At 43.4% G+C, this 14,895-nt stretch overlaps 1 protein-coding gene across 4 annotated transcripts in view; it reads left to right on the forward strand.

Annotated features, from left to right (window-relative positions):
- The window catches only part of mtmr4 (myotubularin related protein 4), a 43,944-nt gene extending 32,213 nt beyond the window's left edge, over nt 1-11,731 (forward strand). For all 4 annotated transcript variants that reach the window (XM_028595098.1, XM_028595099.1, XM_028595096.1 and 1 more), the window contains 12 exons: nt 681-794; nt 923-1,122; nt 2,247-2,375; nt 3,559-3,670; nt 4,235-4,430; nt 4,986-5,171; nt 5,392-5,562; nt 6,373-6,527; nt 6,735-8,235; nt 8,412-8,522; nt 8,667-8,755; nt 9,879-11,731. In XM_028595098.1, coding sequence (XP_028450899.1) covers nt 681-794; nt 923-1,122; nt 2,247-2,375; nt 3,559-3,670; nt 4,235-4,430; nt 4,986-5,171; nt 5,392-5,562; nt 6,373-6,527; nt 6,735-8,235; nt 8,412-8,522; nt 8,667-8,755; nt 9,879-10,056 — 3,142 coding nt within the window. In that variant the 3' untranslated portion in view covers nt 10,057-11,731. The remainder of the gene's footprint in view (nt 1-680; nt 795-922; nt 1,123-2,246; nt 2,376-3,558; nt 3,671-4,234; nt 4,431-4,985; nt 5,172-5,391; nt 5,563-6,372; nt 6,528-6,734; nt 8,236-8,411; nt 8,523-8,666; nt 8,756-9,878) is intronic.
- The last annotated feature ends 3,164 nt before the right edge of the window (nt 11,732-14,895 follow it).

A 14,895-nucleotide genomic window follows, 5' to 3' on the forward strand; every position in this document is an offset into this window, starting at 1 on the left:
ACACACACACACAAATAAATAGCATTGTAGCACTCGCTTTAGCAGAAAAAATGCAGTATACTGTGTGTGTGTGTGTATGTGTGTCTCCTTTGCTGTCTGGACAAATAAATGCTACAAAAAAGTTCAGTCTGCTCGCAGGGCCCAAGAGAGCACATCCTGCTGAGGGAGAAAGACATACAGGACAACTTGCTAATTAAACAAGCCGTAGCCTGCTGAGGCCCATGACTCAGCACACTATTCCCCCTCTCTCTCGCTCTCTCTTTCTTTCTTTCTCTCTCTCTCTCACTCACACACAGACACACATACACTGTCTTTGTCTAACCTTCCCTCCTCAGACAGTCAGCAGGTGGATAGACACTGAAGAAAGTATCATGAGAGAGGAGGAGAACAGAGACAGATGGAGTCAGGCAGTAGCACTTTGTGTTTTTTTTTTTTTTTTTTTCTGCCAGAGCTGAGAGTTAGAAGTAGTGACCCTGAAAACCAGAACATTTGTGTATGTTGAAGAATGTTTGCTGCAGCTCAAAGCACTATTTTTATGTTTTCTCACTGAAAGACTCTTGTTGCTTGCAGTTATCTTATGTCAGCCCTAGTGTACTGGCGCTACAATGTTTGCAGCAGTATAAACTGCATTTAACCTTCCTCTATAAAAAAATAATGGGTCTTGTCCTTCTTGTCCACAGGCTGTGCTCCAGCTACCCGCAGAAGCTTCTGGTTCCGATATGGATCACTGACAAGGAGCTGGAAAGCGTGGCTTCCTTCAGATCCTGGAAGAGGATCCCTGTGGTGGTCTACAGGTGGGTTCACTGACACACAGTCATGTGCACACTACCACATGTTTTTACCAATATGACCAACAGCATGTTTCCTTTTTGACATTTAGACCCGTACTCTTGTTTGCTGACTCTCTAACATTGAATTCCAGGCACCAGAAAAACGGGGCAGTGATCTCCCGTTGCAGCCAGCCTGAGATCAGCTGGTGGGGCTGGAGAAACACAGATGATGAGTACTTGGTGTCATCCATCGCCAAGGCGTGTCAGATGGATACCGGAGCCAAGGGTACCTGTGGAGCACCAGCCTGCCGACAACGCGGGGAAGCTCCCGACTCCTCCGATAGCGATTTTGGTAGAGCAGACTCATGCATACACTGTTAGAGCACTGTAGCTCCCAAGAATCCATTCATATTCAGGCTGATTATGTGGAAATATCCTTATGACTCAGAAGGAAGTAAATGATTTTTTATTATTTACATGTCTCGTAAATGTTACTTCCAAAGTGAACTACAAACAGATAAAGATTTCACGTATCTGGGAACAGTCTGAGAGCTGTGTGGAGGCAGTTACTGCGTTATAATCAGATTTATCTACAGAAATGTAACTAATGGGACAACTGCCAGTGCAACTTGTGTTGTATTTTTTTGTTGTTTTAGATCTATTTTTATATTTTTGAACAGACAAACACAGTTGAACAACAACTCTCTCCCACCCTCTATCCTCTGCGGTCTCGAGGAAAATAAAAACAGACACATAAGCAAAAACGGAAATCACACCTTGCCTAGTCGCTCTCCTCTAATTCTTGTGATGCTGAGCTCATTAGGACTGATGCTTGCGCCGCTGCGTTTCTCCATAGGTCTATAGTCGATGATTTGGCTTTGTTAATCCTTGTTGTAGAGAGCTCAAGCACAACTATGTCCAGAAAATACGCCAACCACTGCTTTATACAATATGAGTGGGGGGGGGAAGCCAGCGTTGAGCTATCATTTTCTTGGTTGCAGTTGAGCCGGCTAGCCAAACTTTTTTCTGTCTCCCAAGCAGGTGTAATTTTGGTTATTTTGTCAAAGTTGAGGCCAATGTCTGGGACATGCACGTCTAAAAGGGTGTTTGGTGCACAACGCCAGGCTGGAAAGGGAGTGGCAGCACAACACTGACTGAGTGCAAAGAGAAGTAGTTTATTTGCAGCCTCACAGTAATGACTCGTCTTTCTCCCTGGTAGCTGCGGACAGCAGGTCTCTTGACTTGTGATCGTTACCTATAACAACACTGTGGTTGTGTGTCATCAGAAGGAGATATTGATTATCAGTAGGTTACAAATAGTCAGTTTCTGTAAATCATGTCCCTGGCACTTCTCTGATTCCCTCCTTCTCCTTCCACGCCTTCTCTCTCTTCCTTTCCCCAGCTGTTCGGTTCACATAACGCTGCCCACTCATAACAGCAGACATTCTCTCTCTGTCCTCCCGCCTGTATCTCCAGACTCCTCTCTGACGGGCGGCTCTGGCTGCGATGACAACACTGTGCCACAGAAGCTGCTGATTTTGGATGCTCGCTCGTACACCGCTGCAGTGGCCAACCGAGCCAAGGGCGGAGGCTGTGAATGTGAAGGTTAGTGTGACCAAAACATTTGAAAAAGTCTTAAATAATTCAATCAATTTAGCATTTTGTAGGATATGAGATCAAAGGCAACTGACACTGTGTTTCAACATGTATTCATCACATTTTAATTTTTAACAACACGTACAATACTTTGTCATCCGGTTATATTATCTGGAGTGTGTATTCACCACCTGTATGCTTCTGATTCTGCTTAGAGATTCAAGCAGGCAATTTAAACTTAGAAGTATGAATGAATTATTTCGTATATTTATATATCCATTATTTTTATATTATTCAGACACATTTTAAATAAACTTTCATAGTGACACAAAACAAAATAAATACATAAAGGGTACAAATATAAAATTAACAATTAAATACAAAAGGGTAGGTAAGGACAGTACAAATGTAAAATCAACCTTTCAACAAAATGCTTTCAAACCAGAATAAATTATGGTACAAGTAGAAAATAAACGGATCAGGAAAATACTGTTCGAAATAAGTAGTAAAGGGGAAATAACTCAAGGCTCTGGCTAAAGAGCCACATCTTGGAGATGATGGAGATCAAAACGGAACTGAAAGGAGAGTGAATATTAGACACCCAATCGTCAGGTGCCCAGAAACGAGACTTGCTAATGTTGCTTTGTAATTGCTGGATGTGTAAATAGGGCAGTTGTTTGCCATAACAACTTTGTAAGGTGATATGTAAAACGTTTTCAGTCAAATTTCCAGTAAGTTCTCCATTACGCATGCAATTCTTTGTTTTTTTTGCCACCAGAGGTGTGTGGCACCTACAAACATTGTAACTACTGGCAGTTGGACAATGCCCTTGGATCTATCTTGTAGATATCAACATGTTTTGAGTTCTAAGCTCAATGAAGAAGATGCTGCCCACAGACACTGTGCTGCTTTGTTATTTTTCTTCGAACTTGCACAAGTAGGCGGAGAGAAAAAAACAAATACTGGGCAATCACCGATCCTGCTTTTGATTTCGAAATCGAAAGCTCATTTCGATCAATTTTCGATTCAAAAGTGAAATCCTGACACCCCTATAAGCAAGTGGTCAGTGCCAGTTAATGCCAAGTCAAACACCGTCATCATCTCTGAACAGATGATGCTACAGTATCTTACACGCTATGCTTTGTTTATGTATTATGACCTTCATCAGAGTTGTTTGTTTGTCTGTACTTAGAGTACTACCCCAACTGCGAGGTAATGTTCATGGGAATGGCGAACATCCACGCCATCCGGAACAGCTTCCAAGCTCTAAGGACCGTTTGCAGTCAGATCCCGGATCCAGGAAAGTAAGTTGATCTGTTTAACCTTTCTCTCTGAGCGGCTCTGCCATCATCGGTGCCTCCCTCTCCCTCCCCCCCTGCCTCACCTCATGGTAAGGCAACACCACACAGAGATGGGAACGCTGCCACAGTCCAGTGCCATTCCTGCTGCGCCGACCAGCTGTCTGTCTGTACACACTGATAGTGGATACGTGTGTTATGTGTTTCTGTTTGTTCTTAGGTTTACATCTGTATGTTTTTAATAGCTGTGTGTTTTACTAGTGTGTTTACATCTATGACTGTTTGTGATTACATCTATGACTGTATGTCATTACATGCGGTTGTATGTCACATCATGTTATTTTAAGGCTTGTTGTTATTCGGAGAGAGGGGTATAGTGACGTAGGGAGGCCTCCATAGATATAGGTCAGAGTCTTCCTTCTAACCCCGTCAGCCTAATAACCCCGTGTAACCTCACCCTGAGTAACCAAAGCTGATGTATGTATACAGTGTCTAGGCTCCAGATCACTTCATCAGACAGGCTCTATTTAGATTTGTACTTATCTAATCAGTCATCTCTGGTGTTTCCAGCTGGCTTTCCGCACTTGAGAGCACCCGTTGGCTGCAGCACCTATCCGTCATGCTGAAGGCAGCCACACTGGTGTGTTCAGCGGTGGAGAGGGAAGGTCGTCCTGTCCTGGTGCATTGTTCTGACGGGTGGGACCGCACTCCCCAGATTGTAGCCCTCGCCAAGGTCCTGCTGGACCCCTACTACAGGACGTTAGAGGTGAGAGTCTGTGTGGTTTGGCCCCAGAATGTTGCATACAGATTTTAGACATTATTAATAATAATAATAATAATACTTGTTTTAAATGTAGTATTAAAGGGGAACCCCTTTTACACATAAAATTCTCTACAGGTCTTAGGAGGGAATACTACTGCATTAAGAAAACAGTTGTATAAAGCCTTTTGTGTCTCCAGAGGATGCTGCATGTAATCTGACAAATGGCCTCACGTGATGTCACTTGAGTCAGCATCAGTTGTGGCTGAAGACTATTAAGTTTGAAAATGAAAACAATGTGGGAGTTTGGAATTAGAAAGAAGTTAGCTCACCTGAACTCTGTAGCCTGTTTCTTAATGGCTTGAGACTACACTAGCATAATGCACCCAAGTCTCTGATTGAACTGTTGGCGTTCTAGTTGCATTGTGGGTAATTGGGACGTCGGGTGTCCATCGTCCAACAATGCTAGTGCAATTTGAAAGTGGAGAATTTCTTTTAACTGTAGTTTTTGTTGCACTGTAAAGTGATTCCATTCAGTCCTGAGTACCATGTCGTCCACAGGGTTTCCAGGTGCTTGTAGAGACGGACTGGCTGGACTACGGTCATAAGTTTGGAGACCGCTGCGGCCACCAGGAGAACGCTGACGATGTGAGCGAGCAGTGTCCCGTGTTCCTGCAGTGGCTGGACTGTGTTCACCAGCTGCTCAAACAGTTCCCCTGCCTCTTTGAGTTCAACGAGGCCTTCCTGGTGGGTGGTCTTACAGCGCTCTTTACTTCTCCCTGTCTTTCTAATAACGACTATATCCTTTTTTTTTTTCTTTTTTTTTTTTACTATAAATCTCAAAGTGTAAGGGACATGAAACCATCTTTGAAGACAGAATAGTAGTAATACATTTTATTTTTTGCCTACCATTATAATCCTTGAGCCACTAACCTGGCGTCATGTTCCGTCTTCCACGTGTGTCCAGGTCAAGTTGGTGCAGCATACGTACTCCTGTCTTTACGGCACCTTCCTGTGTAACAACGCTCGCGAGAGAGAGACGAGGAACATCTATAAACGCACCTGCTCTGTGTGGTCCCTGCTTCGCAACGGAAACAAGAACTTTCAGAACTTCCTCTACATCCCCAGTCACGATATGGTACCTAGCACTTCTTACAGTGTCCTTACACTGTTATTATGCTATTACTTTTATATTGTTCTTCTTTTGTAGTACAGCAACCGGTTAAATACAGAAACAACTGAAGGTTGCTTCATACTGTACATTTAGACACTGAGCCTTTCAGTTTTTGAGGAGATGGTGATTACTTGAAGGAATAGTGGTATTTAAAGGAATATGCCAGCGTTTGTTGAAATAGGGCTTATCACGGTCTACCCTGGCTGTAGATAGGTGGGCCAATGCATTTTTTGTCTCAGTGCAAGTAATTAGGTTGTTTTTTGGTCTTTTGTTGGCTCACTTTTACTCACAACATGCTAACCGGCAACATAGGATTCCATTCACTACGCTAAGCTAACTAGCGGCGGCACTGCCGATGTTGCACCGGACTAAAACAGTGCATGCACAAAAAATGTGTTGGCCCACCTATCTACAGCTAGGGGAGACCGTGATAAGCCCTATTTCAACAAACGCTGGCGTATCCCTTTAAGGGCTGTAGCACAAATCAGCAGATCTAAAGTCGTAATCCTTTGATGCTGAGCAGGGTGGCTTTATTAATCATTAATGCATAGTGTGACTGAACTTTCACTTTCATCCTCAAGCTTTTCATCAAAAGAGCATAAGCTTGAGTTAACTTAAGATAAAACCTATGCCACCTTGATAAATGATCCATTAGAAAATGGACATAATACACCACCCACAGCAGTGGTAGAACAGTACTAATAGAGTAATAGGCACCATCATTACTGTATGTTGACCTTCCGGGATTGTTCTCGTCACTTGTGTGCCTGCCAGGTGCTGCAGCCAGTCTGCCACACACGAGCGCTGCAGCTGTGGACAGCTGTCTACCTGCCCACCTCCTCCCCCTGCACCGCTGTGGACGACTCCATGGAGCTCTACCTCCCCCCCAGTGTCACAGGAGACGAACTGACCTCCCGTTCCCTGGACAGGTATGTTTGTTTGTTTCCAAATCTGATCCGTTACTCAGTGTCTATACTTACTGTTCTTACAAAGATTTACATTTATTCAAAATTCCCTTTTTATGTGCCGAGAGCCAGACTGCCCTCTAGAGTCTCAAACAGACAATTGTATCATTGCCATTTCTGCACATGTGGGGGAAAAAAAAAATAACCCCTTCATATATTTCTGATTTCCAGACTTCCCAAGACCCGCTCCATGGACAACCTGCTGTCAGCTTTTGAGAACGGGGTGCCCCTGACACGTACTTCCAGCGACCCGAATCTCAATAAGCACTGCCAGGAGGGTCGCTCTGCCCCGGAGCTTTCGCCCGCCACAGAGGAAACCTCTGCAGCCATCTCTGAGGAGGTCACACCTGACAACACTGGACTGGACCGCAGTAAGGGGAAACCTCTGCATCCGAGTCCTGCCATGACCCCAGAGAGTGTCCCAGGTGCAGGGAGCTTTGAAGACACAGTGGAGGAGACCTGTCTCACCACACAGCCCCTGCCCTCTCTGCCCCTTCCCCCGGTCCCTCTCGGTAAGGACGTCCCACTCGCTCACATTTCCTTCCCGACTCCTGTCCTCCAGCAGGCTTTGCCTCAGATCGCTAACTCTCCACTCCCACCGCCTCCGCTAGAGGCTGAGAGCCTGTGTAGGACTGCAGAGAGCACCACGTCACCCGCTCATAAATCCGAGCCGTGCTCATCTCTCCCCTGCAGCGGCACTGAGCCTGCAGCCACCACACCCAGCTCGCTGCCTAACGGCCACTCTGGCGGCCAGTTAAACGGCTTCCCAGAATGTGCAGACCTGCTGGCTCTGAAGCAGCTGATACCACTACTTCCCATGGAGGACTCCACAGAGACTCTCACAGGTGAGGGAGAGCTCCCCCCAACCCTGCCACCCACTGTGAGCCAGGATCTTACCCGGAATCATTTTAGTGACGAAGATCAGCCCGAGTCCCAGCCCGAGTCCCAGCCTGAGTCCCGGCCCCAGGTTCAACCCCAGAAGGAGAAGGAGGACATGAGGACAGATGGAGTGAAAGGAAAAGAGCGTATGTTGACCGTTGCAGTAGCTCCTGTAGACTGCGCCCAGGTAGCAGCTCGCCATCTGATGGCCCAGAGCCAGATCGCGGACCTGTCCCTGCTCGGCTCCCACTGGGAGAGCGTCCAGGGTCTGGTCCAGTCCGCCTGCAGCAGTGCCAGTCGCTCTGGCGTCAGCCGGGCCTTGCAGAGCAACACTTACCAGAGCCGCCGTCTTGCCAGTAAGCTGCTCCGCTCCCAAGGCTTCGCCAACGGGTCCCAGTGCTGCCGCAGAGAGGCTCTTTGTAATCCCAGCAGCCCTTTGCCGGCTGGATGGCTGTCTGCTGCCAGGAGTGCAGCCTACACCGGCCTGTGTGGGCCTGCTGCCGCAGCCCTCAACAGCTACTCCTTGGCAGGCCATCAGCTCCTGCCAGTGTCCTACTCCTCGCCCTCCGCCTCCAGCTCCCCACCCCCGCCCCAAGCCCCAGCTTACCTGGATGACGACGGGCTGCCGGTGCCCATGGACGCCGTGCAGCAGAGACTGCGCCAGATTGAGGCCGGCTACAAGCAAGAGGTGGAGGTGCTGAGGCTGCAGGTGCGACAGCTGCAGATGAGGCTGGAGAGTAAACAGTACAGCACCCCTCCCTCGGAGCCAGACATAGACTACGAGGATGACATTGTGAGTACCCTTCTCCGTGATGGCAATAGTGCCAGACAGCCCAGCGCTGGAAGATTTTCTTTTTTCTTTTTTTTTTTTTTTTTTCTGTCTGCAGTGTTTGTAAATGTCTACTTTTGATTATCGTCTTTATCATTCCTGTCTGTCTTCTGATCTTGCCCTTCTCTCTCCGTTTTCAGACGTGTCTGCGGGAGTCAGACAACAGCAACGAGGAGGACTCTCTGTCGACCCACAGCGAGGACCGTCTGTCTGAGGGCAGCTGGGACCGCGTAGAGCCCAAGGACACCGAGGTCTGCATCCGTTGTGCTCCATCGTCTATAATAACTTCTATCTTTTCTTTCCTCACAATCCTCCCTTCCCCTCCCCTGTTTGGCTAGGAGCACTTCTTAATACAGCACACTGATCTGATAGATTTGTGTGTGTGCGTGTTGTAGGTCACGAGGTGGGTGCCCGACCACATGGCCTCCCATTGTTTCAACTGTGACTGTGAGTTCTGGATAGTCAAGAGACGTCACCACTGCAGGTGGGGCTTCCCCGTGGTTTTCTTACATTCATTGACACAAGAACACAAAGAATCTTAAAATGTACTTACAAATGAAAAGGTAGGTGAGAAACAACACTGGTGTACGTATATCAAAAATACATATAAGCCCATCGCCCCGACACTGTGGTTTTGGGATGTAACAAGAAAAAAGAAAGTTAAAAAGAACATTCAAAGGGCTGCAATTCATGATTATTCTCACTATCAACATTTTGACCATAACCGTCCAAAAAAATAAACTTTCTTGTATTTATTAATAAATAGTCAAAGAAATTTAGATTATATTGCCATCCCAAGTCACCACTTCGCAAAAATGATTACTTGTCAAAAACCGAATTATTTAACAATATAAAATACAGAAACGCAAGAAGCATTCAAGAATCTTTAAGCAGCGCAATTTTGATCAAATCCTGTCAATTATCAAAAATTGTCAGTAAAAATGTTCTATGGATTCACTAATCAACTAAAGTCCTTATCGTTCATTATGAAGATCTCTCACTATTGTTCCTCTAGCCTCAAATGTTTCTTTTTTAAGGAATAGTTTAAGTTAAATGCAGTAAACTTCAGAGGTGCTGGTTGCAGTTTTTCTTCATCTAACTCCCTGCATACAAGGTAATGAGTGTATTTACCAAAGTGTATTCTATTACTTTTTTAGGCCTCGTCATCGATGGTAGCGGTGTCAAAATCAGGTTTAACAACGTCCTGATTTGTGTATTCACTTAGAAAAAGCATCCGATATAAGGAACATTTGTTCATGAGAGCTTACCATTTCCTTTTAAACTCTGGCAGTTTTTTCTATTCACATTAATCCTGGCAATCCTTTGTTGCAGAACAATTCTGCCAAAGTAGCAGCCTGCGATTCAAAGACACACTTTGCTCTGTATTTCCAAGGCAATAAAACAAGCTTTGCGTCAGGCCCATGGTTTCAGAATGAAAGGCTTATTATTTATATGCTCCACTGAAAAACTGACAGTTGTCCCAAAATGGAAAGAAATGTATAACAGATGTCACTGTTGAAAAATGTTTCATTCTATAAAGTGATGTAAGCACTGTTAACACACATACACACTGCTTTAACAACCTCCTGTGTGGTCTCCTTCTACAGGAACTGTGGCAATGTGTTCTGTAAAGACTGTTGTCATCTGAAGCTGCCCATCCCAGACCAACAGCTGTATGACCCGGTGTTGGTCTGCAACATCTGCCACGACCTGCTCCTGGAGTCCCGCACCCGCGAGATCCGCAGCCAGCAGCTCAAGAAGGCCATCGCCACAGCCTCCAGCTGAGAGAAGCGTTGTGTAGCATGGCTCGCGCTTCGGCTCTGTCCTGCTCGTTTTGGTCTGATAAGCTGAGCGCCCCGTTGTAACCCCAACCTGCTCTGGTTTCGGCTGCAGGGGGGAAGATGAGGAGGAGTTGTTACTCTTTGGGAGGCTCAGTTTGGGAGCGGAGGTGCACTGTGAGACTGTCTGTCTGAAAGGCGGAGAAGAGGAAAGGGAATGTCTGAGATGGATGGCGTTTCAGCGGTTGAGGTTTTCCGGCAGAACAAACCCCTTCTGTTCCAAGACATTTTCAGCCCGGAGCACTGCAGCGCCCAGCTGCCTCCACACATGCCCTGTCCGAGACACATCTCCAACCTGTCCACCCCATCAGAGTCACCCACCTTTAGTACCAAACACCTGCACCCTCCTTACAGACACTGTCTCGCACTTCAGAGGACAATCGCTCACCCTTCCACGTGTCGGGGACTCCAAAGCCTTTACCTGTACTACTGGAGGCTTTCAACTTTGAAAAGAAAAGAATTGCTGCTACAGTATTTAAAAGTCTAATTTTGTATTCTTATTTTGTGCACTACTAGCTGTTGTTGTATTTGAGGGAATTTGAGACCAAACTTGAGTAAAAGGGAGAAATCTGCTGTTTACTTCGTCATTGCATCTTTTTCTTGGAGCCTGAATGTAATATGTAATGGATAACTGGATCGTGTTTATGTTAATGTACATTTGGTGGGTCGTATATGTGTTCATTGCTGCAATGTGTTTTCAAAATGATGTATATGCACAGTTAATGTGGTTCTGTCTTTTATCAATGCTTTTCTCCAGTATAGCCGTGTTGGGACATTTGACGTTCTGAGGGATGTGTGTGGACCGATCGATGCGATGCTGCGTGTTTGTTTTGCCGGGACGTGTGCTTGATGTGTTAAGAGGAAGAGAACACAATAACGTTGGGAGACAGCAGATGTCTTCTTCTGATGTAAGAAAAATGTCATTTGAAGGTACTGTGGGTATTCTGGGATGTGACAGAGGTAAGGTTTTCCTGCTGAGATGTTTGTGAATGAATGGCTTAATGTCCACATGAAGCTTGATGTCCATCTGACTGGTGACTCCTCCTCAGATTGTGAACCGGCAGGAAAGACTGCTCGGGAAAAGACCGAACAAAGTGCTTGAGGTTTCTTGTTCTGTTTAGGGGAGTTTGACCACGGCCCCCTCTTCAAAAAATGTGTTTGTGTCTACTGGTTGTTCCTTGAGACAATAGTGCCATATTTTGTTTTGTCTATTTTTAAAGCCTTTTTCTTTCTTATGGATTGCAGCAGGTTTCTAATTGGCCCCCCTCTATGTTTTAATGGTACAGATAGTAAGCTGCGTAATAACACTGAGACAACTAAAGATTAACAGATGGTGCGGTTTGATGACAAGGCTAACCTTTTCAATGGATCATCGGATGTCACTAAATTAGTTAACCTTTTTGTGGTCATCCATTGTCCATTGTGGTTCTCCATATTTGGGATTTTTTTCAACACTGTGTTCATAAAGTCAAAATCTTTAAGAGGAACTCAGAAATGTAACATTCATAGTAATCTGATCCGTAGTGGTGGCTTAAAACCTGTCACTTAATGAATAATTGTTGTAAAGAAATGCACTGTAAAAGTTAAATCCCATGGGTTAAAATAAAAGATTATATCATGAATCTGTTTCCAAGCTTTCCTAATTGCATGTAGCTCTGGAAAAGGTGTTCAAGGCGTCTGGCACTTACAGTATTTTGCCCAAAAGGAATGTCATTTCCAGAAAATCAGGCGATAGTGAGGCTGAAAAACCTGACTAAACTAGTCATTAAGCAATCAACGAAAGCCTCAAAAGACTTAACACATATTTAAAAAGGCTAAAACAAGGAAGAAATTAAATGTATCGGCAACAAAAAGTACAGAACCTAAGCAATACAGGAACTAAATATAAGAAATTAAAAGAATAAATCAGTATACAATAAGAATAGAATAGTGTGCAAAGTAGCTACGGTCCAGTAAAGGTGCAGTAAGACAAATATGGAGTAATGGGTATGTGTGTGTTGGTGTATGAAAACTGCATATAATCAGTGTCTTGGAGTGAATAGTAATTAAATATTGCCTGTGCTCCAATGATGGCAGAACATCTGTCTTGTTAGTTCAGTAGTGCCAAAGCTTTGAATTATTGTTTGTTATTGATATCTGAATCACCTGCCTGATGGGAGGAGCTAAAGCAGATGGTGTCCAGTGTGTATAATGCTTTTTATGAGGTCCCCAAGGTGACAGAAAGGTGAAAATGAAAGAAATATTGAATGTGGCTGCAAATGCAGGACCTTACTATCACTTAAAACCAGTTTGCTGAAGTACAGAGCAATATTTAAGACATTGACTGCAGCAATTTGGTTACTTTACCAAGTAAAAAAAGATGGTGAATGTCACCACAGGAAAAATCACCAATGCTTTCCCTCCCTTTGTCCACTAGGTGGAGCTGTTCTATCGAGGGTAACCCAAGGCTGTACTTTGTTGTACTGCAAGGAGACCAGCACTTTCAGCAAATCAGATCTTTGCATTCAGAGCTCCATAAACTGAGAGCTATGTTTTATCTACAAAGAATGCAACAAAAAAAAGTTTGATGAGATTAAGGCAAGGTAAAAAAGCTGGTAATTTAGTTTGGTGCATTAAACAGATGCAGGCAGAGGAGGCAATACACTCAATTCAAAGAGATGGGGGTGATAGCTTCGGACCTAAAAAAGAGAAATAGCACTTTTCTAGGCTTCTACCATGACTTGTACAGCTCTGAATATTCAGATTCAGCTCTGCATAAACAAAAGGAATCTATGGATTTATTAGAATTTACCCCCCTGAATGGAGAATCATTAGAGCTTAACCTTGGGGCCCAGGAACTGTCTGATGCTATAATCAGCCTGAAAGGACCGGACCTGATGGGATTCCAGTTGAAATATACAAGATTTTTAAGACTACATTGTACCAACAATCGTTTGATGGTGGATTCCTTCCTCCCTTAACTTAACACTGTAATAATTACATTAGGCCAACTATTGATACCCAGAAAACCATCATCTCAATGATCTTCCTTCTAAATTATAACTATACGATCTTATGTTATTAGGTGGACAAAACTATCCATATCCTTGATTGGACATAACAACATTCTAAAAATAACAATTTGACCTACATTTCTGTACCTCTTCCAGTCAATCTCACTTTCCCCACCGTCTTCCTTTTTTTAATGGTTAAAGAAAACCTCTTCACATTTGATTTAACAATAAACTTCCTTGTTCGGCTATAGGTCTACTCGCCATATGACAGTGGTATACTACAAATCCTGTTTTTTTCTGGGCAGCCCAAATTAGAGCAGGTAGACCTATGTTTTAAAGGGTGCATCCCCCAGCATGGGTTACAATGCAATCCCAATCAATGAAGGCCTTTATAAGCTTGTATGGGGGGGGTCAGGGGTCAGGGTACTAAAGTATAATCCGTTTTTCGTTTTAAACCAAAAAAGAAAAAACAAAAATATGACCTCCGTTTTCTCGTTTTTCCAATGTCCATACAAATTAAAAATTAACTGGAAAACTGCTCGTTTTTCAACTGTTGTTAATTTTTCTGTTTTAACCCAAGAGCGAGAATACGGGCTCATTTTTATAATGTGTATAATCATTGAAAATCTGATGGAACACAGGTCTCGTTTATAATGTTATTTTGGTCTTACGTGTTAAGATCAAAGTTGACTAAAACAAATCTGCTCTCGACAGGAAGTAACATTAACGTGTCAAAATAAAAGTATGAGAGCTGTAACAACTGCCAGAAGAACGAGGCACTTTATGAATACATTGTTTGCCTGTAGCTTGTCAGATTAGGCTAAAGTTAGCTATTTAGGATTATAGAAAGTATTTAATTATTAAATAATAATTTTAAAATCACATGAAATCTGCATTGATCTATTATTACCTTATGTGTGGCAGTTATTGACTAGTTACTCTAATCTTACACCAGCCAGTAAAAAGGCATCTAGCACTTGTGTTGTCTTCGGGTTAAATGTGTCGTGTTTTCAAAGTTTCTTATAAGAAATTTGGGTTTCTTTCAACCAAATTAACCACAAATAACATGCATTGTTCCCTTCCATGCTCTTTGCAAGTAAATTAATATTCACAACTTTCATAACATTTGGGTTTTTTTATTTAATTTTATATTAGTTATGGTCTTCCCGGGCGAATTTTGATCTGGTAGTGCAATGAGGCACTATTGAGCTTTACAGAAGATATATTTACAAGTATGTGCATACACACACACACACACACACACACACACACAGACAGACAGACAGACAGAAAGACACAGACAGACACACACACACACAATTGTTGGGTCTTCGTAAATTATAGTGTGTGGTCTAGACCTACTCTATCTGTAAAGTGTCCTGAGATAACTCTTGTTATGAATGGATCCTATAAATAAAAGTGAATTGAATATACCAGTCTGTTATAATCCAAAACAACTAATCATATAATCTTCATTTTCACAAAAAATAGGTACAATTCATGTAAATGAGGTCTGTTGACCATGAATGCAAAAAATAAGTGTAAAACTAATGAGTGGAATGAAGTTGGATAAAAGGGGTAACCCAGAATTGAGGGATAAATTACTTCATGCTTTATGAAATGGTCAATTTAGTTATTCAATTTCAATTCAATTCAATTTTATTTATAGTATCAAATCATAACATAGGTTATCTCGAGACACTTTACAGATAGAGTAGGTCTAGACCACACTCTATAATTTACAAAGCCCCAACAATTCCAACAATTACAATAATTCCCTCAAGAGCAAGCAG

Source organism: Perca flavescens, chromosome 13 (assembly GCF_004354835.1).
Source record: "Perca flavescens isolate YP-PL-M2 chromosome 13, PFLA_1.0, whole genome shotgun sequence".
NCBI lineage: Eukaryota > Metazoa > Chordata > Actinopteri > Perciformes > Percidae > Perca > Perca flavescens.